At 37.9% G+C, this 25,112-nt stretch overlaps 1 protein-coding gene across 2 annotated transcripts in view; it reads left to right on the top strand.

Moving 5' to 3' along the window:
• The window catches only part of GLI3 (GLI family zinc finger 3), a 104,367-nt gene that overhangs the window by 32,632 nt on the left and 46,623 nt on the right, over nt 1–25,112 (top strand). For both annotated transcript variants that reach the window (XM_053468401.1, XM_053468400.1), the window contains exon 3: nt 7,833–8,075. In XM_053468401.1, the coding sequence (XP_053324376.1) occupies nt 7,833–8,075 (243 nt within the window). The remainder of the gene's footprint in view (nt 1–7,832; nt 8,076–25,112) is intronic.

Genomic DNA, 25,112 nt, shown 5'->3' with positions numbered 1-25,112 from the left:
AAGACAAGGATAAGAGCTTCTTATATCATTTGCTATCAGCTACAGTGTAATAAATTGTGTTACCTCTTTAATCAATTGGAGATACTGCTTCCCGGCACTTTCAAAGCTATGCTAAATGATAACATAAAAACAAGGCCTTGTGAATTTATTATTAATATTTTATATAGGTCGCGTCAGCGGCATATGCATAGTCTAGAGCTAGAATGTGAAGAATGATATAAGCGGGGCTGTCAGCATCATAAGTAACATTTCACAAAGATTTATAACACACACACTGTTTACTTAGTAGAAACTTTTCATATGTTACTTGTGTTAGAACATGCCTGGCTCAAAGGATATTTACTAAGAATATAATAAAATAATTCTAGGTATCCCATAAGTAGTTGTGATATATGTTTTATTCGCTTCATGGAATGTTTCTACGCCCGTCTAACACACAAAGGGTTATAGACTTAATTAGTCTATTATAATTAACTATTATTATATTTTGTACAATATGAATAAATAAAAAACAAGCAAATGGAGATATAAGTTGTAGAAGGCGTTAAAACCTTATAAAGAAGATACCTTTCATCATCTGCTGTTTTTTTCTATAAAAAAAGTATGAGTAAATATTCTTTACCAGAATTTGTGTGTCTGATCAGGTATAAATAACGCATACTTGAGACATCTTGTAACGCCACTCTTGTATTCTACAAACACAGGCTTTTAGGAGTAGTTTCATTGAGGAGACCAAGTCTCTCTATTGGACACACTTTTTTTTACATCTTATTCTATTTCATATTAAATCATTTTTTTTCAATAAAGCATACAATGGAACCTTTACAAGTAATTAGGATCATGTAGGTACATTTCATGTTACAAGGAGTGCCCCTCCAATTTACCATTGTGCTACAAACCTCCTCACCCACAGCTAGTCAAAGAAGTCCAGTCGCGATGGGAGTTATAGTCCAGAAAGAGCTAGAGAGATGCCAAGTCGACCAATTCTGGTTTAGGGGAAACGTGGCTCCTTTCCCTGGGTTAGCCTCATACACCAACTTCAGCCCTTGTGATCTAATGATGGAGCCAAGTTTCCTTAGTAAACCGAATTTAGAGTACTGGAATGCTTATCTTATATCCAGACCTTGAACATAAAAGGCATTTTATACCATCAATTGTTCATTTAATGAGCAATTGCAGAGTACAGGACGGCTGAGGGATTGAGCTCCACGCACCATTATTGCAAGAAGTATTTCGAAATAGCAGAAATAGGACGTAAGCTCTGATCAGGGAGAGTGTGAGCACAATTACCTTCTTTTCAAATCCTTCTGTGACACTGCGGGAGGAAAAAGGACTTTGAAACTTGAAAGGAAAGAGCTTGCTTTCAACCTCAAAAGCTAGGAGGAAAGGGCTCTGAAATTTGCTCAGTATTCCCAATTCACCATTAGCCTGTTTCTTCCTTTAGCCTCAAGGCATTCTCCGCTTTTTGAAAAGATGTTAAGAAATTCAGTCACAATAGAGAGCCTAGTTTTGAACATGTTTCACTCGGTCCATTGAGGTCTGGTCTTCAGCCTTTGTGTGGGGTGAATTGAGCAGAGCAGCTCTCTGGCTGAGGAGAGGTGAACGAGCAATCACTGTGCAGTCGCAAATATGGTAAAAGAAAAGATCCCCTTCCTTTCTACAGCAATATGCATTCCTGTACAGACCCTCGACTGCCAGTATACACGGGACAACCTAAGCCAAAGTCATTATCTACAACTAGGGTCAAACAAACTCATAAACTTTAGTCTTTGTTGAAGTTACTAGTAAACTGTTTTGAGTACTGATCGTTGAAGAATCTCAATAACCTCAAGAACAAAACAAAAATCAAAAAAATTCCTTTGTCTTAATACTCATAATAAATCCCTCATGGGCTGGGGGGCTGTTGTGAAAGGGTGACACTAGTTTGATTTAATGATTAGCCGACTGACCCCTAAACTGGAGAGACTGTTGAATGGAGTTCACTGGCAGGAACTCAGGAAGAATACTAATGAGATTGTTAAATTTAGCATGGCACCAACCACTTTTGGTGCTGCTAATGGGGAAAGCATTGCTTCTGAGAAAGCCAGGAAGAACATACAAGAGGGGGAGAGTGTGTGAGAAAGTACAGTTCTGCTCAGCTAGAAAATGTTATTGATGGAATTAACTCTCATACAGTGAGCCACGTTGGTTTTGGACATTGCCGTGAGTACCTACTTTTTTTTTATAGACATCTACCCCCTACACTGATGCAATAAACAATAATGTTATTTTTTAGCCCAGTGAGTTGAGGCATACCTGTGGCATAACAACAGATAACAACAGCAGAACCTGGTGCGTTAGCACTTCACCAGATTGGGGGCGGATACACCCTTCATTTCACACAATACTTTCACTGCCGGGGGTCTCTTTAATACTTCTTTAGATGGCCGTCCTTTGAAGGGCATGGCAAATTAGTACGGTGAAACTCATTTTTTTCAAAAACTTTTTCAACATGCTTCCCTTCTGTTTAATGTGAGTAGTTTTTAATTCGGCAATATATATGTATAAATATATATATATATATATCACTGCTATAGCATTCTGAAGTTTGGGGTTACAAAAAACATGGAAAAATACAAAAATAGCCATTAACAATGTCTACATGCTATTCATGATTTTGAACGGTAGTAATATATATATATATATATATATATATATATATATGTGTGTGTGTGTAACTGTTTATCACTTTACCAGTGGTATTAATTAATAGTCAAGACACGTAAATTACTTTTTTGAATCATTATTTTCTAGCATTATTATTTTTTTATTATTTAGCTGAACTTGTAATTTGTAAGTTTCTATCTCTTTTGTGAGTACACTTAGAAAGTTAAAAGTGCCATGAAAAAAAATTGTCTTTCTTAGGGGTCCGTGTTTCTTAATCTTGCAGGAAATCATTACGGTCAAATGTAGTGTGAACTTACATTGTTTTAAGTTGTTCTGTTGCTGCTTTTTTTTTTTGTAGACACGTTAATGTTTTCGTTCAAGAAGTTATCACAGCTGTGTTTGTGTTTCTGGGTTTAAAAAAAAGAAAATATAAATATGAAAAAAAAAATGTCCAGAACAAAATATTTTATAGAAACTGTAAGCCATTCATCTGGTAGACCATTTTACAGATTGGATGTTTCTTTTGCCTCTAAAGCTGTCTGCTGAAAAACCTCGACAAGCAGTAACAGTTGTCTTGTGTTTGGCTGTCGAAATCCTTTGGCAGATGCAACCGGAGAAGTGGGCTGTTTGCTTACATTTTTGCAATAGACTCCTACTTGTTGCCATGGCGGACAGTATGTTTCTGTCAATAATTTGGCTTGGCGCAGCCTGTCTTCACATCCTCTTAAAACCTTATTGAACAATTCAGTTGAACAGAACAAGATTAGGCAGCTTTCGTCTTTGGCCAGCTGAAGTGGTTGCTGCACTCAGAGCAGGCAGAATTATTACAGCAAAGTCTCTCCTCTCTGCTTGCACAGAGAAAGGTCTTGCAAATCCCTTAGCTATTTGTATTCTGAAGTGCGTGCACTGTCAAGTTTATATCTGCCTCTTTCAAAGGCAGCTGCGTGATGCAGCACACGCGGTAAACTCTTAACATAATGTTTGTCTGGCGGAATCCAACACCTAGGGGAATCTGCGTCTATACCACCGAGAAGTGATTGTTTTCTCAACTAAATTATGCAGATGAGCCAAAAAAAAGGACAAGGATTTGCATACTATGTAATTTGCAATTAAAGAAGATTTGTTTCCTGGATTTTAATATTAAGATCTATAGCACTAGGTTTGTGTTTGAAAATAAGATATTGTAAGATTTGCTATATAGTTATAGAATACATACTCGTTGGTGCTAAGACTTTTGTTACGTGGCAATTTATTTTTAAATGATTCACACAAAATAATGAATTTAGTGTAAATCTATATTTCTTTCCCGTCATCTGCAAATGCTTTTCCAGCACTAGTTAAATGACCTTAAACACATTCAGGTTACAATCCTTTCTCTCCAGAGATTCACCTGACTGAACGTGACACCTCCGGTTTTGTTTGTACTGTTTGTCATCATTGCTTACCTTGCAAACAGACACTAGTTTTTCCTTTTTTTTTATTTGAAACATGTTTGTATTGTTTCAGACATAAGGGAAGAATAATTAACCAGTTGTTTTGCTTCATGTAAAAATTGATGTAAAAATGATTTTAGAATTTTTTTTTTAAACATTTTTTTACTACCTTGCGAAACTGTTTGGTTATCCTTATTGGTTGTTTTATGTTTTGTTCAATGCCGATCTTTCATTTTTGAAATATTTTTTTTTTAACATTGTTCAAGTCCATTTTTTTAATGTTTTTTTAAAAACCATTTAACATACATTTTCATAGTAGTATACAGGCCCTGTATCACATTTTGATTCATAATTTTCTGTGGACGTAAAGAATTAATTTTTCTTGGTGTATTAGAGACATAGTTATTGTAGATTCTAGTGTAAATTCTCAGAACTGATAAGTGAAAAAATATATAGGTCTTTCCTATATGTTTTGTAAAATGCACTATTTTATCTGTCCCCTTTTTCCCTAAGATTGTAAAAAAAGGATTTATGTTTTAAATATAATTTATATAAAATTACATAAGGTGTGACACTTGGTCCACAATCTCGTTTATATTTACAATAAATATTTTGCAGTAAAATAAATGAGTCCAGCAAACATCATTGCATTTATTCTTCTCTGCATAACACCGGACTAGTAATATTATGAAAGTTGGGGGAGCACCTTGTGTGAGGTTGTTGTGGCTGCGCACAATGGATCTGTAGGGTCAGAATTATCATGGTGCAAATGCTTTAGTGTTTTACTCTTAGGTTTTTTCCACTGACTCGTTACAGACACATAAATGGAACCTTTTGGGGATATTAAATATTTCTACTATTCTGGGCTATGTTCTGCCATCACAAGTTTTATTAAAGTTACTTCACTTTGGGGAATGTTAACAAAGCTTTTTTTTTTTTTTACCAAATATATCAATTTATTGGTCCAACCTGCTACAATTAGGCTATTGAGTTGGGAAGGATCTTGGAATTTCCATGACTTCATCCGTAATTATGGGATGGTATTTGTGATGTTATGATAAACCAAAGGAAGACTGAATTATGGCTTTCAATCATAGCTCTCAGAAATAATTAATCACAGTCCTGTGACTCATCGTTCTGACATACACTGGTTCCTTAATGCCATTCCAGCACATTTAACAGGCTAGACCATCTTTCCTGGATAGACAGTGAGGCCGAATTTATGATTTGGCCAGACCAAGCTCAGTAAGCTAAACTGCAGTGGGGGTTTAGAGAAAAAAAAGAATATAGAACAATGGTTTCGAAAAGCAACGTAAAAATCAGCCCATATATTTTTGCACATTTTGCCCCTTGCATAAAATGAATTCCTTTACTAAAGCTCAAGTAGCCTCGTTTTTTCCTCACACTTTTTAATGATAAAGCTCATGGTGTCTTCACTAAACCATTCTTAGAGGCCAGTGGGAGTTAAAAGTGGTCTTATCACCATAGCAACTTATGAAATCAACATTTTTTTGCGCCAGAACCACTTGATATATATCCCACAATAGTCCCTACCTCAGTGGAATGAAGTATTAAATAAGCTCATATATTGTAAGAGCATATTGAACGTATCATGCTACGCTCTGGCAGTTAGGATACAAGGAAATGAGACTTTCCCAGGTTTAAAGGGGATGTCTGCTCTTACTCACTGCTTCCATATTTGAGATGTATATATCTACTGACTTTTATAGAATGGCAAGAAATGTTAAGGCTGCGTCCATGTGTAAATGTTCCATATAATTTATCGCTTTCTCTACACTATGATGTCACTGCTGCTAATGCTCACTGTTTGCAAGGAAAGCTATTAGGAATAGTCTGTTCTTTTTCTGCAAGAGGTATAAACTATTTACATAAGGCCGAGCACTGAAGTGCAGATGTGTCCTCAGAGCTCACTAGAAGTGCTCAGTATAGGCTCTGGATGTTAACTTCCGTGTTCTTCATTCAGGTTGTAGGACAGTAGTTTATTGTGTCCTTCTTCGACAACAAAACGATAACCGGGCTGTCATCCAAAAACAACAGCAAGATACGATAATAAACAGGATAGGAAGTGTGAGATTTTCAATCTATAAAATCCTGCTGTGAGTTTAAAGTATTTTTTGCAGGACAGAATCAATTAAGGACATGTTTGTGTTTTTAATGCAATTACTATGATGTAGAAAAAATCTGTGTATCCGTGTTTTCATTTTTGCCCACCTTTTCATAGCATGAAACTTAAAACTCTGTAGGAAGGACAGACCTGCTTTGGGACATGAATTCTGTTGTGCACCTTTCTTTCTTTCCTGATTTCCAGGAGCTCAGAATGTTTCAAGGATACGAGTGTATCGCAATGTTAAATTATTGATCAGAACCCACCCCTGACCAGGAAAGTCCTCTATCATCTAGATCTGACAAGCTTATGCAGTGTCTTAGTTAAAGAAGTAAGCCCAAGAAATGCAGGTTACAAAAAGCCCAAATAATAATAATAAAAAGTCCACATAAATTCATAATTTCATCTACTCTAGAGCAAAATATTTTCCAAAATAAATGTATTTTTATTTCCTTCCGTTATAATTTCCCCTGTTTATTTAGTTCTAACAAAGATCGTTTATCCAAATAATTACATTCTCATTCAAACCATTTGTTATCATTTAGTGCAGTGGTTTTATTTATCACACTGCAGCAATTAACAAAATGCCAGGTCAGATATCCGGAGTTGTCAGCTTTTGCAGGAGCCCGAGTGTGAATTTTAACAGAAGTTAGCTGAGGGATCCTGTAATTAGCAGCATGCCAAAATCAAGGACTTTGTTTTCCCCTTCGAGGAGCTCCTGCCCCCTGAATTTCAACAAATACTCTTGCAAAGTCTTTTCCCACATCCATCAGTCAATTTATTTTCATTCCGTTTCCGTTTGCTTACCTGCGTAGACGGGTAATCATTAGTGTAGTGCAAGAAATTGTAACTCCCCCTGGATGTAACATCGAGGCCACTTGAGCTGGTTCAAGAACAGGAAGTTTGTTAAACAAACAGGAAGTTGTAAGACTGAATTATTGCAGCACCTAAAGCGTGTAATTACTGGCCATGTTTAAACACTTTTACTTAACACTGTAATGGTTTACGTAAACTTGGCTATACCCAGAACAGTATTGTGCATCATCTAACAGTCAAAACAGTTAAAGTAATAGAAACGCTGAGAGGTTAGCGGGTATGTAATACATGTCTCTTGGCATGAGAATTACGCGATAACACACCTAAATGTTAAAAGATTTGTATACCTGGTAAATAACTTTGGAGCGGGCAGCTTCACATATTTGGAATTATGGAGGTGACTTTACAAATCTTTACGCACCTTTCATTCTTCTTGAGTATACGCAGAGCAATAAAAGTGATGATTAGTTTAGGCTCTAGCCCTGTTTGGATCGCACAAACCAAACCAGCCAAAGCCTCCTTCTAGGTCTGTTCAGTACCCCTTTACCGTTAAAGATGGTTCTAAGAGTAGGCCGAGCGGTTATGAGTTTGTAATCATGTCTGTAGGCAGCAGGCAATTCATTTCTTCTGAGTTTTTTAATCAGGTTGGTCCTTGCATGCAAACAAGATAGTATTTTTTAAATAAAATAGAAGCACCGTCTCTCTAATTTAGAGCTAAAGTCAGAGAAAATGCCTTGTGTTTTACATGTATTGCCAGCTTTCGTAAAATATTCATTCTTTTATTTATTTATTTATTTATTTTCCCTTCACAGAGGATGAAAGTCCTGGACAGCCATATCATAGAGAAAGAAGAAACGCAATTACAATGCAACCACAAGGAGGGCAAGGCCTTTCAAAAATCAGTGAAGAGCCTTCTACATCTAGTGAGGAAAGGACCTCATTAATAAAGAAGGAGATCCATGGATCTATAACACATCTGCCTGAGCCTTCTGTTCCTTACCGTGGCACCGTATTTGCGATGGATCCCAGGAATGGTTACATAGATCCACATTACCGTAAGTAATGGGCATATAATACAATGGTAGCTTATAGTAGTTTTATTTTTAAATCACTGTCCACGTGAGATTGCAGTCAACTTGATTTTTAAAATTGACGACTGACATTGTGTAACACACACACATACTTTATATATATAAATATAAACTTATCATTAACAAGTTCTTCTGTGTCACATAACACACATATCGTAAAATACTTATGTGGGTATATATAAATATTGTTTCCTACATTATTTGGTACGATAGACAATGAGTGTTCTTGACATGGTATACTGTATGTGTTCATCTCCCAGCATGACCACTTTTGCTTCCCAATAAATAGGCATCTTCAGCCTATAAAATGTAGCGTACTGTGACATATGGACCCCTACAAGGACGCGGCACGTAAATCCCAACTTCAGAGGCCACAGAATTAGTCACACACCCTTAGAGTTTTACTGTGTGGTGTTTTCCCAAAATACAACATTCCTTGTATTATTTTACAACTGTGGATTGTAGTGGCCGGTGACTACATTTTGTAGCATTCCTTAGTTTATATAGCCATTGGGTTAACCCATTTTATACCAGTGGATATGCAGCATACTACTAGGAATAATTGGTATCCAGCTGATGTTTTGATGTTTTCACTTTTTGGGGGGTTTTCTGTAACTAATCTTCTTTGTTTAAAATAAATACAAATTGCAAATATTGTATCTTAAAAGGGTGTTCATTTAACCTTTTGAATCCCAGAGAACTCCTTGGAAATGCATTGCACACTGGTTTTGTGAACTACAGGTTTTGTTACAGATCTGTTTCAAAAGCCCTTTGAAAGGGATTTTGTGTGGGGTAGAAAATGAATAACGAAGAAAACAAAGATAGTGAAATGTTGCCGAGGGAAATGTTTCCACGTTCCCCCAATGCAGTGCCTGGAATCATTATGTTTTATAATCAGGGGAAGCGAGTGACAGATATAGGATAGGGTTTTTGAAAGAACTTTGGTTTCCAAGATTAAAGAAATATAGTACTTGATTTGGTGGTCATTTATTTAAATGGTAATTATATGCCATATTTTCTGCTTAATTGCTACAAAAAGGTGGAGACTGGTTTCAAAGTCTGTTGGTTGGTGGACCTTCAGATTTGCAATGGATGACATTTATACTAATATCTGGAGATACTTACAGTGGAACTAGCAGAAGTGCCAACACAAGAGCAAGGTAGCCAAGATCAACCGGCCAAGACAATGTATTTGGGTGGAAAGTTAGGAGGCCAGCAACCAGTACTATACAGTAGTCATACAGATCTAGGTTTGAAGCAGTTAAAATAAAGTTTCTTTAATGTTTTATCACTCATATAACCCAAATATTTGTACAAACCATTTAGATTGTAGGTAGCCAAAAATCTGTTTCTATTTAGAAATGGGGAAAAAAACTTTCAAAATGGAATACATCTTGAGGTGTCAAAGTTTGCACCTTCAGACTAGAGATTTATCACCCAGGCAGGATTTGGCAGTGACTTTTAACCTTTTGGTCACCAATTCCTGATGACACTTGGTGACCCAGATAGGCTCTGTTTTGTTTTTCCTGCCCCCTCTCTATATTATTCACAAAGGGTATGTTAAAAGGTCATTGGCCATATGACGGATTAGCAAGGACAGCTGATTAATGCACAGGTATTTGTAGGGGAAAAGTCATAGGGATAAAAAGCAAGTCTTAAGTCTTCATTAGTTGGTAAGGAGCATAAAGCAAAGAATGAGTAGTCATCAGCAGATCAAAGCGTTCTACAATTTAAACAATTTTCCCGAGTGAGGCTATTTTATCCTGTAGTTTAAATAATGAGACAGTGCACTTACAAAAATGAGAGAAAACACAATATTTATTGGCCGCAGGCCTCCTAATTATTGTTTGAAGGATCCGGTTGGTTTTATTGGTTAAAGCTGTTGATTGCCAGTTGTGTTAAAAAAAGGAAATTTATAACAAGTGTTTCAGAAGCAATGAATTATTACAGGAAGGTTAATGTTTTTAATGCTTTTTTTTTTGTTTGCCACGAGGGTTTCCATCTTCACACATTTTCTATTAGTTAAAGAAAACTATGATGCAGTCAATGAAACAGAAAGCCCAAGAGAGGGAGATGTAGGCGAAAACCATGCAACATGTGTTAAATTTAACGTTTAAAAGGCACTGGTGGAAGTTAATCTGACCCATTTTTTGTGCCATAAAATAAGACCATGCTTGTAAACTTGTTGGGTTTTAGGAGACCAAACACAGAGACCTCTAAACATAAAAACATGTTACAATTTTAGATCCTGATATATATATATATATATATATATATATATATATATACCGTGTATATATATATATTTATTCTGACTTCTCATATAAAAACTGCAGGAGGTCAACTTGGTTGATTAACTAGGAAATTGTATATGCTATGTGAACATTAGGCAACAAGTCATCATGTCAATTACTTTGTAATCCCCTTTTCTAGCTTCGTCTACATTGGGTCACTGTTAGACAGACAGTAAATTGTCCCATGCAACCACTAGTGGCATACAACATTTTTTTTTCTGCATGGCAGCGCTATATCAGCCAGGGAGAACTATACTTTATATTGAGGGAATTTAGCTTTAGTCTGAAATGGATGTTAGCGCGTAAGTTACTTATACATCTGGATCTGTTTCCAGACAAAAACCATTGGGCATCTTTGTGTTAAAGTGCCAGAGCTGCATGCGAAGGTGTTATGTGGGTTCATTTAAACAGATGAGATCATTTTTTGCTGCTTTTCATTAACCTATAAAACACAAGAATGAAGGGTACACACTGTATTTCCAGAGAGCCACGGGGGTTTGTGTAAGCAAATGATCTAATTTCAGAGGCTTGCAGCTGAATGTGGAAAGAAAACATTGGTGATGACAAATGCCACTTTGACCCCCCTGAGCTCTCAATGTCACCTCTTAAATGTGTCACAGGTGCTGGTGATGCCATTTGGCATAGTGCAGAGTAGGCAGAGAACACTCCACAGATCCCCATAGGGCCCGGCGTCTGCTTTTACTGCTGTCACTGCTAAATGCAGCTAAGAGCGCCAGCAGCTGGCATCCCCAGCACCTGGGAGCTTTAATATAGTTTGTGGCATGATTGCCGTCCTCATCGTGGGCACTTTTACGGTAAAAAGTAACAATTTGACTTTGCAGGTCTCCTACAATTTGCTTAATGGGGATACTTGCTTAAACAGGCAAGTTAATAACTTTGCTGGCATTCGTCACGGTATCTGATGCAAGCAGAACAATAATATGTTTGTTCCCTTTAGAAATGGAGCGGGTACCGAAATACCTCCTGCTGGGTTAGATGGCTTTCAGTGGGTAGGTGTACTGCGGGCACAGAACTTCGTGAACTACATGAAACCATAAGTAGCTGGAGAAAAATGGGGTTACGTAAAAAGGTCAGGTTCTAAGGCAAAGTGGAAAAAGTCGGGTAATCACAATAGCAACCAATAGATTGGTGGCTGTTCTGTTCTTCATACATTATGTAGTTCTTCATACATAACCCCCAAAGTCAGTTACACAATGGTTGCATATTGCCTCAAAGAACTCTGTTGTGCCAAAGATATTTAAGATGTTAAGTTTATGTGCCATATCAGGTAAAAATAACCCCAAAAACTACCATCCTCTAGCTATACAATATATTTTAAATACAAATTATTTAGCAGTGTCTAGAAAATACAGCAAGTAGGAACTGGTGCTTTGAGAATCAATAAGGCCCATAAATATGGGCACACCTCTCCTTATTAATTTGGAAGGCTGCTGCTGCTTTTAATGAATTGATAGATTATATAGAAAGTATACTGGGATACGTGTGAATAAACAGTGCATTGTGTGCTTCACGTCACCCGTGGAAGTAACGGCACTGCCGCTCACCATAACTAAGCCATAGTCTTTCAGTCAGTATAATTGGGTTTAAATACGGGGGTTATTTTACCTTAGCTGACAGCCGTGGCAAAAAGTGTCAAACCAAGCAGACTTTATAAATACATGCATACATTCCTCATCCTATTTCACCTAGACTGTGTTTTTCTATCATCTTCTTGTCTTGCGCTCCCTAAGTCCCGTAGGTTTATTTGAGTGACATTTGTCCCAAAGATAATTCTGTCCTGTACACCTCATTCCAAACACTCTCTGCACTCATTTATTGTCGTAATACTTCGATTGTCGAGTGAGGAAAATGCGCACTCAAGTCATTTTATTTATAAGTGTTTAATGTTTTAAACAGACCAGCTTACGGAAGCAATAAGCACAAACCTTACATAAAAATATGTTTATTTTTGCTCCTCTTGTAAATGCTTCTTTTTCTAAATGTGTGCATGTGGGATTCCGTGTTCTCTTGGGAAGTTCCACTTATCAGGCAGAACTGAAAGGCTTTCATTGCAGACGGATGGTACCCATTACTTCAAACATCCATAACATATGTGGGGAATAAAAAACATTGCAGGGGGGAATCTGTTCCTTGCTGCCTAGAGCTGGAGGATGGGCCCTGTCAAGCGCTGTCTGGATTTCTAAATAAACATCACTTAGATCCCATGACAACACTACTAAAGACTTGCGAGAAATATAGCACGATCGAGTGTCACCATGCACTGCCATGTGAGAATGTTAATCGGGGCAGGTCTAAACTGCCGTGGGTACACTTGTATTTCTTGCAGGCTTGTCAGGATTGGAAGAGCACGATTCATTTTAACTTTGTGATTTCTGCTTATGTTTTTAGTTATTGTAATATATATATATAAGTTATTGTAGTATATTAACCTACTGGAAGCAGCATCCTCTAGGGAGGCTATGTAAACTAGCCATAGACAAATCTAAATCTTCTGAAAACGAGGAGGGAGACCCAATGAAAAAGAAGCAGAGAGCTCTGAATTTTTGTTTGGTTTTCTTTTTTTTTCTTCTTCACATTCACTCACTTTTACTTACTCTCTCTCACACTCTGACGCTCCCTCGTGGTCCCTCTCACATTAGCTCTCTCACACCCCCCTCTGAATGTCTCCCTACCTTGTCCACTTCCGTTTCACCGGCCTCCTTTCCTGAAGCTCTGCTTCTTCTCTTGCCTCTTGTTCTTCTATCTTCTTCGTCTCCTTTGATTGGAGGAATAAGGGATGGGCTGTTTTCGTGGCTCCTCCCTTTTGCGGGAGTACTCCAGGAGGCCAGAATAATGAAGATGAAATCTACAAGTAATCTTAGTTTTAAAGACCCCCCAAAATTGTGTTATAACATTTCTGTATTTATAAAGATAAGTATCGGCTTTTCCTAATTTGCCCATAGTGGGCATTATGTTATCAAAGACAACTAGTACACAAGGAGTTACTTTTTTTTATAAAGGACTGTTTTTCAGTCACCAGTTGGACTGATATAAACAGATGTTTCAACCTATGACTTTCCAAGGGACTGAGGGATTCTGGGGAGATGATGAGGGAGGGATTATTAATCCGTCAAACCACCTTGAAATCTATTTATCCAGGCAACGCAAAGTTACAGCCAGCAGTCCTGACACTTTATGTGTTTTATTTCTAACCTGATACTTAGAAGATCTTTTTGGGATAATTCACATCTCAGCCGGTCTCCAGAGATTCCTAAATGAATGTTTGTATTCTGAGATGGATACCAGACTACATCCTTGATGTGAATAAGAAAGCCACAGGACAGGGAGGCAGTTACTGAGGTGAAAGTGGTATGAGGTATAAGACAAGGCTGTGCCCTTTGATCTGTGATATTGTTACCATTTTTGTGTAGCGGAAACAGACAAAGATGTTGCTGTCACCCTCTCTAGTACCAGTGGTGCTCCATGTCTAAAGATTTACACGTTATATATAATATATTATTATATGTTATTTTTATAATATAGAATATCAGGGTTGCTCAGTATTGGAACGGCTTCTCTCATATTCTTTGTGCACTGTTGATGTTAACAGGAGAGTTGTGTTTCGCTCCTTGAGGTCACTATATATATATATATATTATGAATCACCAGCCCAAGTGAGCTTCCGCTGCAGGAAGAACTTGGCTGGCCCTGCATAATGCATAGTTAATTCAGTGAGATCTCTCCTTACATATTGAACTATGCATTACACAGGGCCAGCTCAGCCCTTCACAGTGGAGAAACTTGACAGTATTGGCCTCTCATAATGAATAGTAAAGCGAGATAATTAAAACCATAACGTTCTAGTCAACTCTCCCTTCAGTGAATAAACTGCTTAGATTATAGCTCCATCACGCATTTAGCTATGAAGATACTTAATAATACACACTATATATATGTATGTATATAATTTATATTTCAGTGACTTGATTGCGTAGATGACTGTTGGCCATCACAAGAAGCATCTTGAAGGATCTTTCTCGCAGTAGGTGAATTAGGGCATATATAGCAGAAAGCCAGCCCTGTCAACCCAGCAGTTTAGTGAATAGAACAATGTTTGCTTAAGTTTGCTTAGAGGCCCAGCACCTGTGTAGAAAGAATTGCATGCCATGGCTATTAACTGAGCAGCTGTAGCCGCTTTAGTAAATAGCCCTCAGGACAAAATGCTGTATATAAAATGCTCGAAACATGTGTTTTTATTTTGATAAATAATCCCACATGTTTTTAGTCTTGGGGGTTTGCTAATGACCAGTGAGTTAACTCTTTAACTGCATTGCATATGTCTTGGCTTTCATCATGAAATATTACATTTCCCCATCACCCGCAGGACGGGGCCAGGGCACCTCACCCTTATGCATCCAGACCTTTGTGAGTCTTATTACAGAGGGATATCAATCATCAATATTAACAGAAACACTTCTGTGTAGAAAGAAATCACCCATAAAATCTCCACCATATAAAGCAATAAACACAGAAGAATGCATGCGTTCTCACATGTCTTTCTGCACATTATTAGCCAGATAAGTCAAAGTGTTTTCTCACACAGATATTCCAGAAATGTGTGCACCATTTAGGCGTTAACCCTTTTTTGTGCCAGAAGGATGGACAATGGATTGTAAAGGGTCTGGAGTCCCGCACTGCTGCTTAAAAGGGTGGCAACAGGTAGTTTCTAGCTATTCTCAAAACATGCTTTACCACAAAATTCTTATTCAGCGTGGAAATGTTGGGACGTTAAAGCAGCAGATCTGGTTCAGGGACTAGATAAAGGGGAACACAGCTGATTACCTTTAATGTTTCATTTTAAAAGTGGGGGGTCCAAGAACTATCACATATATACTCCCCAACATTTCAAGTGCCCCAAATGTGACACCTTCGCTGGGAGCGTAATAAGGGGCATATGGGCATCGCTAGGGACACGATCAGGCCACCAGTGAATGGGTGTTGTGGTATGATGAATACGGCTTGAATAGAAACGTGCTTACAACTAGGAATGATCAGGAATACCCACAATGTCCCAGCAATAATGCAATATTCTGATGTTTTTTTTCCATATCTCACATTAACCCCTTAATTACTTGGAAAGGTTGCCGACTTCCTGTGGTACACAACAGGTTTGGGCTAAGATGGATTCCTGAGCTGCAGTTTATTTCAGCTTAACACGCTTAACACATCATTACACAAAGGGCTTTACAAATCAGTGCGTTGTGATGTTCACATTGAGAGAAGGTTAAAGAGGACATTTCTCCAGTGGTCGCGCCACAAGAATGGAAATAAAGATTGTGTGTCATCTTCTGCCATTCAAAGTGGGAGGTTATACTTTGAACACTGTACTGTACCGTATGTACATTTCCCCGCAGTCCCTTAAATACATCCTGTAAATGTCTAAGATTAGAAAGAAGTCTCCTCATCATATAGAGTGCAGTACCGGTGAATGGCTGCATATTGGTATACTGTATTTACAGTATATAATGTACTTTTTATGGGTCACCTGTATTCGGCTAGTCCCATATTTGCCCCACTCTCCTCCGCACCTCTGTTTCTATCTCAGAAATATCACTGCCTGTTGGATTGACTGACTGCATCTTTTCACTTCCATTTTTCTTCTTTTGATCCCATCAGGTTAAATGGGCATTTAGCATTTGGAGGACACCTTTGCATACTTCATACCAAAAAGTGTAGTATCTACATGGCAATGTTCAAAATAAAAAAATAAATACAAATTTAGCCTCCTACTGGAGGTCTGCAAGTTATTTATCTATTCTACACTTTCTAAGGCCTGCCGACGTGCAGAAACAGCAGTTCTAACACTATGATTTTTGTCCTTGAAATGTTGAATGCTACCATAATGTGTTGGCAATTTTCACTTTATATAAATACAAATAAAGCAAGGATAAGGAGTTAAGGCGGACACTCTAGTGCCCAATAATATATATTTTTAGTTCATGTTTTGTATGGACTCCACTGATGGTAGTGCAGTAAACTGGGGATCATTTACCCCAGCCTGAATCTGCTGAAACCGGAATGTCATTGAATCTTAAGCCAATTCCATGTATACTTCATGTTCAAACATAAGTGTTCAGATACATATAACTGGCAAATGTTACTTACATTGATTTCAATGGGAGCTCATGGCCTATTGACTTGAATGGGAGTGCTAGTGAGCGTGTGCCATAGACTGCAATCATAGGTACTGGAGTCTGTGCAAGATGGACTCCAATATGCATTTAACATGAAAATAGGGCTGAAGTGTTTCTTTACCCCTAGTATATTTTTAATGCTATATAATGTATAGACCCCAAAAAAAGGGAAAGAAGGTCAGTTATGGCCTTTTTTGGATACCTGACAAATTACTGCACGTGTTCTGCATTTTAATGCATGGGAGTTTTTTGGGTTCATCCGTCATTGTTTCTAAAGACAGGGTCAGGTTTAGTTTACGAGCCACCCTATAGTTTCACAAAGATGGTTTGCTAATAGTTTCTTAATGCCTAATGTAATACATTGACGCACACATGAAAGAAGCTGACCATCCTAATGCATAGCTGGGAAATGCAATAGTCAGGCAGACTCTCCTGATTTTCTGCATTTAATTAGCCACGTGGGTTAGAGCAGACATATATCCTCTGTCCTAGAATTTCTTTTGTAAAGCATTACGCGATATATAATGATATAGCATGGTGCTCTGGCTAAGTAATAATGGCCAATTACCAAGGTAACCCATTGGGTATAATCCCTATAGGCATGGAGCAGAAGGAGCAGGTAAACCGTCTGTTCATGGCACAGATCTCTTTCCCATACACACTGTCAGTCTTACTGCTGGGATAAGCCCCATGTAAATATCTAGGTAAGGAAATGTAGTTTTCAACCAACTTATATCCCCCCTCCCAAAAAGATTTCCTAAATACATGAAATATTCCTTCCTAAATAGATGTTCTATTTCACACTTACTAGATTGTTAATAATATGAAACCCAGAAGATCGTTGGATTATTCCTCCAAAGGTTTAATCACTAAAACAACACAGAAACCTTTAAGAGGACCTATCAGCGCCTGCTTTTGTGTCACATGACAAGAAATATGATTATTCAAAAGTATTTCTTTTATACTGGCGATGTGACAGCAATATAACAACTCTAACAAATATAAAAAGACACTTTCATAGAGTAATTCTTGTCCCGCACCAAAGTAACAGAGCCCCTGACTGGTTAAATCCTCTTCAGACGTCCCTAAGCGACTTAGATCTCTGCTTTCATGCCTGCATTTTGAGCCCAACATTTGTCTCAGCATCACTTTCTAGGTTAGTAAGCAAGGTTACTGCTCACAAAAGTAAATACTATTTTTGTGCCCCGGCTTTTCTATTTTTCATACAGATCGTTTAGCGCGTTCCAATGTGATATGTGCTTATTATAAGGTTTTATGCTTTTAAGCTATCTCTGATGTGCAGCTTTCACATTCTGGCTTTCAGTTAATAGGAGTCCTGCTTGCAAAGCCTCTTCCAGATATAGGCGGCAAGTTATAACTTGAAAATAAGAGGCTTGTCTTGGGAGGACATCCCCTCGTATTGCGGGGTGGCGTATAATCCTTTGCATTGTTTTTTTTTTTCTTTCTTTTTTCCCCCTAAATAGCTGGTGACAGTCTAGAGGGAGGACTCTCTTTGTTTGATGCACAGTGCATTGCAAGGGTACAAAAATGTAACTGAAACGAAAATGAAGAAAGACATAAAAGGATTCAAGCTCAAGGAGGTCAGATCCATCACAGGCTTAGCGTTGCCTTCAAAGATGGCTGGGACAGGTGGCAGTTCAAGACAATCAGAGGAGAAGCATCCGTTTGCACTGAGATAAGGGATTCGTGCACAATCCTGCTATCTGGTCCCAGTTTGCTTTGATGTGCAGTCTGCTAGGCAAGACGTCTGGGAGAAGGTTAGAGTCTCCGTAAGTGATAGGATGCTGCTGTTCTACTTTTTCAGGTCTTATTGCAATGGTCCTTCGGGATTAATCCCTTTTTTGTGGTTTACACACGGAGGCCGTGTCTGGATGCCTGCTCTGAAACCTCCATACCACAAATAAACAGTATCCGGGTTATTTTAGCTAATTTTAGTGAAAGTTAGATTCAGTTTTATGTTTTACTTCCTGTGAAACAAAGATGGGCATCAAAAGTGTATTAGAGGTCTTTTTATATATGACATAATATATAATGCATAACTTTTTAGGGAAAACTTTATCTATCTATCTATCTATCTATCTATCTATCTATCTATCTATCTATCTATCTATCTATCTATCTATCTATCTATCTATCTGGCAATCTGTTGGCCTATATGTTTTTCCTCACACCTGTATGTTTTGTATAACTTTCCCAGAGGTCATCTTTGCAATATGTTTGAAATTGCAGAAGAGTATCACAAAAAACCCTATAAAATAAGCCCTCTTTCTATCGAGAACAATATTATACTCTGATTCTGTTTAGTATGTGGAATTTCACCAACATGCTGTCACAGGAGTCTTGCTTTCATTTGAATTAGTGGCAACTCCTTGTCCTGCACATTCATACCTCTCAATCGTCTGGTTTTATGAAAGACAGTCCTGGTTTTCAGACACTGTCCTTTGGGGAAAACCATGGACTGATTGGGAAAATCAGAGGATCTCCCCTGATCGGTCCAGTAAAATATGACATTGATTTCAGTTCTGTGCACTTGCAACAAAAAATCACTCTGAATAGAATCACAGCGATTGGCAAACAGAAAGCAATTGCTGTAGGTGTAGCATCTGACAAATAAATAGTACCGGTATTTCTGCTAAAGGCTGTGATGGAGACATGTATTTGTTATGTATGGCAATCATTAAAACCATAGGACACGGGAGAGACATAACTCGTCGATATGTTTCAATAACTTTACTGCATTTTAAGAAGAGCATGGACATGCCTGCAATTACTTTTGTCCGTGTTTAAAAGCCTTAGCCAAATGGGAGTTTGGTGCGCCGCTACACTTTGGGGGCTTTGTTTCTCGTGTTCAGCTCAGCCGGCAATAATTCAGCAACATATTAGATAGATTGCTGCTCCCAAAAGGCATAATGAAATAACCTTCACTCCCGGCCGTAGGGAAATATCCGCACAATCAAGTGTTTGGGCAGATCTCTCGATTAAACAAAGGAGTGACTGTGCACAAGCGGCTCCGTAACAATTTGTAAAGAGCCCACTTTATACATTTCTTTGGAGATGTAATGGCTGATAGTTTTAATCACTGCAGCAGGACTGCAAATGCCTTCAGCGTACAGCCCGGCTGTGTAATTAGCTGCGGCAAACTGTTTTCATTTAAAATTGCCTTGATAAGTACTCCCTTCTCTAATGGCCGCGGGACACTCAACTTACATTTACTCTCGCTCTGTAAGATTTTTTTTCTCTTCTGCGCACACATGATGTATATTAAAGTAACGTAACAGCTGTAACACATACAGGAAATAGCATTGTCAGTTTACATTGCAGCCTGTTTCATATCCGGCATATAAAGGCAATGAAAACGGCATTACTTTTATGGCTGGCCTCCCCTTTTTTAATATTTGTGCTTCGCGATTCGGTGGTAGGCAGCAACAGCAAGTTTAAGAAACCCTTTCAGAAGCTTTACGTTAATAGCTGAAGGTCGACCAGCCGTATGCCAACACGATGGTAATGCACAATAGTGGAGAATACTTTTTTGCCTGTAGACATATTGGCATATTGCCACGAGACAAAAGATCGTTCATCCATCTTTATGCAGAAATACACGAGAATCTACCTGAGTGCAACACTTTCTTCTATAATCCCTATGAAGTATCTGCATGGTTCTGGTCGGTGCCGCCATAGACTCTTTAAAGCAGAACTGCCACTTTTTCCAAGTATTACACCAAATCCAATTACAGATTAAAACCCAAACCAATTATACAAGAAGAATGGAGGAGCGCTGAAAAATGACACATATAATATGATATATATATAATATATATGATATATAAATGGAATGACCTGCTTTCATACATATTTTTGATGTGTGTGCTAAACTGCCACTCAGTGTGGCAATTTATGTGAGTTCTGGGGCAAAAGTAATACAAATATTAACACACTTTTATAACACTTATCACTGTCTATAGAGTGATTTTGTACCATTTCCTTCATAGATCTATTTTTTTACATAGCTCCCATGTATGTATCTATGAAACCTTTTAAAAATGACCTTCAATATGTACATATTATACTTTATGTGTATATCATAGGGACATGTTAACGTCTCTTGTGTTGGATTGGTATTCCTCCTCATTAAGTTATTTGCTTTTGTAAGAGTGGGGTGATAACTTCTCAGGGTGAGAGCAAACTCACATGGGGAGTAAAAAAAAGCCCATTAACTTAAATGTCACATGCATTAGTGAGCTTTAAAAAGCTACAATACACAAACATGTTTCTTGCACAAAACTGGTACTTAATCAGATGGTTATTAAGGCAGTTAATGCACTTTAGAATTTGAAACTCCAATATTTTCATAACTTGTGTTTTCACTAGCTCTGGCCAAGCCAAATAGGCATATTATGTTATTTTTTCACAAATCACTTTAATCTTTATGGAGCTTCATATGGTATTTGTAGCAAGCCAACTCCCTTACTAAAAGGTTCGGATATCTAATTCTCCGTCGCTTCTCTCAACTGCCCCCTTCATTTCCTCGACAGTATGGAAACTGAAGCATGTGCTGTTTTAATGCCTTGGAATACCCTTTGATGGTTTGGTAGTGTTTTTCCATTAAACTTATAAAGTTGGATGGGAAAGGGGTATTGTTACATGGTAGCAAGCGAGGCCCATTGATCTCATAAAAAGAGAATGAAGAAGGTGTTTAATATCTTTGAAATATGAAAAAGCATATTAAAAATGGCACATGATGTTTTCTATGAGACTGGGGTGGGAGGATTATTATTCACACATTCTAAACTAATCGAATATTAGGATTAATAAACAGCCAGCTTGTGCTTTTTATTTTTCAGCCAGTTAATTCTTTCAAGTATATATTTTGGTTAAAAAGAAGGAGATTGTTTTACAAAGGAGATGCTGATAGCTTTGGCAGAAGGTGGCAAAACTAGTATATTGTAAACTATTTCCTGCCCTTAACTTTTGCGCCATCAACCATCCAAAGGCTGCCTGAACCAATCAAAAACAACCAGCAACTTAACTATAGGGGAGATGTAGATTAAGGAGAAGAACTTATTATGCAAACTCTGAAAATTGTATACTGGCTTTCTAGAACACTTTGTAATTTTTGCGCATCTGTAAACGCCATTGCATAGGTTTATTTAGTACATTGAACAGATCTTTTCATCCCCTTTATTTTAATTCCTTAGTTTACTTATCATAACAAGCTATAAAGCCTCAAAAACGGTCTGTTCTTGCGCTTGCAGGAGCTTTAGCGTTTGTGTCCAGTTGTTGGACGAGACGCTCCAATTGTTCTTCACACGAAAAGCACACTGCGGCCAATTGCTCCAGACACACATTAACGGTGTAAATTTAAACTGTACTGTAAACGAGCATGTATGAGCTCTGAGATCATTGACTGCTAATGAATCCTGGCAGCCTCAAGCTGGTAACATCATTCGTTCCACTCAATCTCGAGACCAGACCTCAAGTCATTTGAACAAGACGAAACTTTGATTCCATAACAAGACTTGATCCTTGTTTGCGTTTCAAATGTCCCTGTATGCCACAAGCATTCCACTTTGAGTTGAAACTGCAGTAAATCTGCGCATGTATCAAAGGGATAAGTATGAGACTAGAAGCAGAGCTTTGGGAACTTGCCATTTTGTGCTTCAATATTCATTTCAGTGACTTCTTGTCAGAGGGAAGCTCTCCTTTTACAAGTCATACATTAAAGCATTGATAGTCACTGCCACTATTAGAATGCCAGCTGGAGGGATGGATCCAGAAGAGATTTTGCATCAGAGATGGCAGAGGAGAGTCAGATAAAAGAGGTTCATCACAAAGCTCTGACACTCATAAAAAAAATCACCTTAACATTTTTGCTTCCTTTTAAAAAAAAATCACGCACATATACGAGAGTTTTTTTCCCTTTAATAAAAGCTCTGTTATAGCTGGAAGTTTCTTAAGTAAATCAGAAAATGTGAGTTTCCTCTTAGAGTTCCCGTTTAAAAATGAGATGCAAACAGAAATGTGTTCTAAATCTATTGTAACATTCACCTAATGGAATTCCCAGCAAGTTTAACTATTAAAAGTCAGTTTTGCATTGCTTGCAGTACATTGAATTCATTTACACCTTGTAGCAGGGGTGTGCAGTATGGTGCTAAGTAGACTTGTGCATTTGGATTTGTACGAATTGCAATCGGACAAAAACGAAGCAAAAAGCTCAGAATTTTTGTCCTGCATGGGACAAGGCGACCCAGCGACCTACACCATCTTCTCAAACCTTGGAGCTCCATCATGGCTTCTGTTTGAAGTATGCCATCGGCTGCCTTTAAACAACAAGTTTAAACACTGGACTCGGGATGCATATAATACACATTTGAAGATGATTATCACACGTTTACAAGGTTTTGCAATAGGGATATTGAATTTTACTAGCACATTTAATCTAACAATAAAACAAAATAACTGTGAATAGTGCTCACTTGGTAAGGTGGCTGTGCAGATATTATCAAGTAATAATAAGATATTTGGCCATTTTAGAATATTGTCCTCCAATTAAGCAGGGTATTAATATTTAACTTGTGTGATTTCCCTTTTAAGTAGAACTCCTAAAAGTATTTACTTTGAACCAAAAAAAAAATGTATAAAGAATGCAGAGACTGGGATCTGCTTAATGTCTTGTCAGATAGGGGGATTAAGAAAACGAAGTAAGGAATTCATCCTGAAAGAATAGCGGGAGTTTGAGCTGCAGCTGCCAAGAGGAAAGTTGTGTGAGAAAGATGGAAATAGAATCAAATGTCTGAACAATGTTAACTCGCTCGGTACCTCTACGAGGATGTTCAAGCACCCGCGTTCTGGTCTTCTCCAGAAGTCTGCAATGCTTTTATAGTTGTGAGAAAGGTACTGATAGCGTAATGTTTTGTTTTAGCTATGGTATTCAAAATCAATATTTATTTTTTGAATTTATGTCATGGAAGTATTTACAAAATAATTGCTGATTCACCAAAAATCTAGTTTTTCAACTTACAGAGGCAACTCTCCGGATCAAACCTGGCATCATCCAGTCCACTCGCTAAAAGCTAAGGAAATTTTTCGTTTTCCTTTCTAAATGCGACTTTTAGCACAGCCTTTTGTGTATAAAAGCCACAGTGTCTCACAACAGTGTGCTAATAGCTTATGGTGGGACAATCTGAATTACACATGTGTAGATGTGTGTTTTCATGTTGTTATGTACAAGTACAGCGAGAGAAGCGTGTGCTATTGCAGTCTTAACGTTACCGTTTCCCTTCTGCAATGTATTAGAAGAGCACAGCAAAACGTGGATACATCAGAAGAGAGCCTCTGGATTTGTGCTGCGTTTGGACGATACATGTTCTGCGCCATTCTATGCTACACCGCTGACGTGATACACCTTAAGTTAGTGAGCGCTTAGCAGCTGGCATTCGGAACGTCAGTCACAAAATTGTATGATAAATTGGAGTCTGCTTGCACTTTGCTGTATTTCGAGAGCTTGCCTGAGCTTGGAGAAGCCGTCGTGATATTCTGTCCAGGGGTAACATCAGGTGATGGATCACATACAGTAATATTTTTCACATATATTTAAAGTATGACAAGCGCCAGCTGCTGTTCTCATGTGTAAATAATAGACCATGAGGCGGATAATTGTATCGGGTGCCCAATGTTTTATGTGGTGATGTGCTAATAGACAGTTCCTTGTGAATGAGCTACTGTTCCTCTTTCCTACAAGGGCCTAGGAAGAAATATTGACTGTATTGAGAGCACATGTCCCCCCAAAAAAGCGAATTGTGATCTTTTCACCAAAATTAATAATTGATAATATTAATAATACTATTAATAATAAACTAGCTAAAAATAATAATAATATAGCTAGAATGTGCCAGTTCATTCCGCTACATTTTTGTTTCTTTCCTTTGAGCATTTATGTGTAGAATAGGTAGGCCACTGTGTTCTGTACATAGTTTTGATCAAAAAGTATCGGTGAGATCTGAAGAAGATTGTACTGTTATGGTTATATATGGTGTAAACGTAGTAGTTATAGAATAACACAAATGTAAGAGCTTTATTTGATTTTCCTGTCTGGTTCATTGTTGGTTGCTAGATAACACAGGTCCAGCCTGATCATAAGGCATTGGCTGGTGACCTTGTACACGGGGGTATCCAGTTCAGATGTATTTTTATCACCCTGAGATGCAGCCTTTTACAGTTAGGGGAGTTACAATGACTTGGTGATCCTCTTAAGTAATCATAATGTTGTCACATCTCCCAACGAGTAACGTTAGAAAGGCAAGTTATAAGGAAACATTCATACATTACTTAAGAAAGCTCATGTTTCAGTTGAACTGCGTGTAGGATATTGTTATGTAACCTATGCAGACCTTGATGTGCTCTTTCCAAGCGATAACCTCTCATTCCATTTAACAAAAATCTGAAATTGTCAGAATTCTCTGATTAATGTCTATGTTGGAGTATCCCAGAGATTT

This window comes from Spea bombifrons, chromosome 5 (genome assembly GCF_027358695.1).
Source record: "Spea bombifrons isolate aSpeBom1 chromosome 5, aSpeBom1.2.pri, whole genome shotgun sequence".
Taxonomy (NCBI): domain Eukaryota; kingdom Metazoa; phylum Chordata; class Amphibia; order Anura; family Pelobatidae; genus Spea; species Spea bombifrons.
Note: the sequence above shows the minus strand (reverse complement) of the source record. Positions and strands in the feature narration are given on the sequence as shown.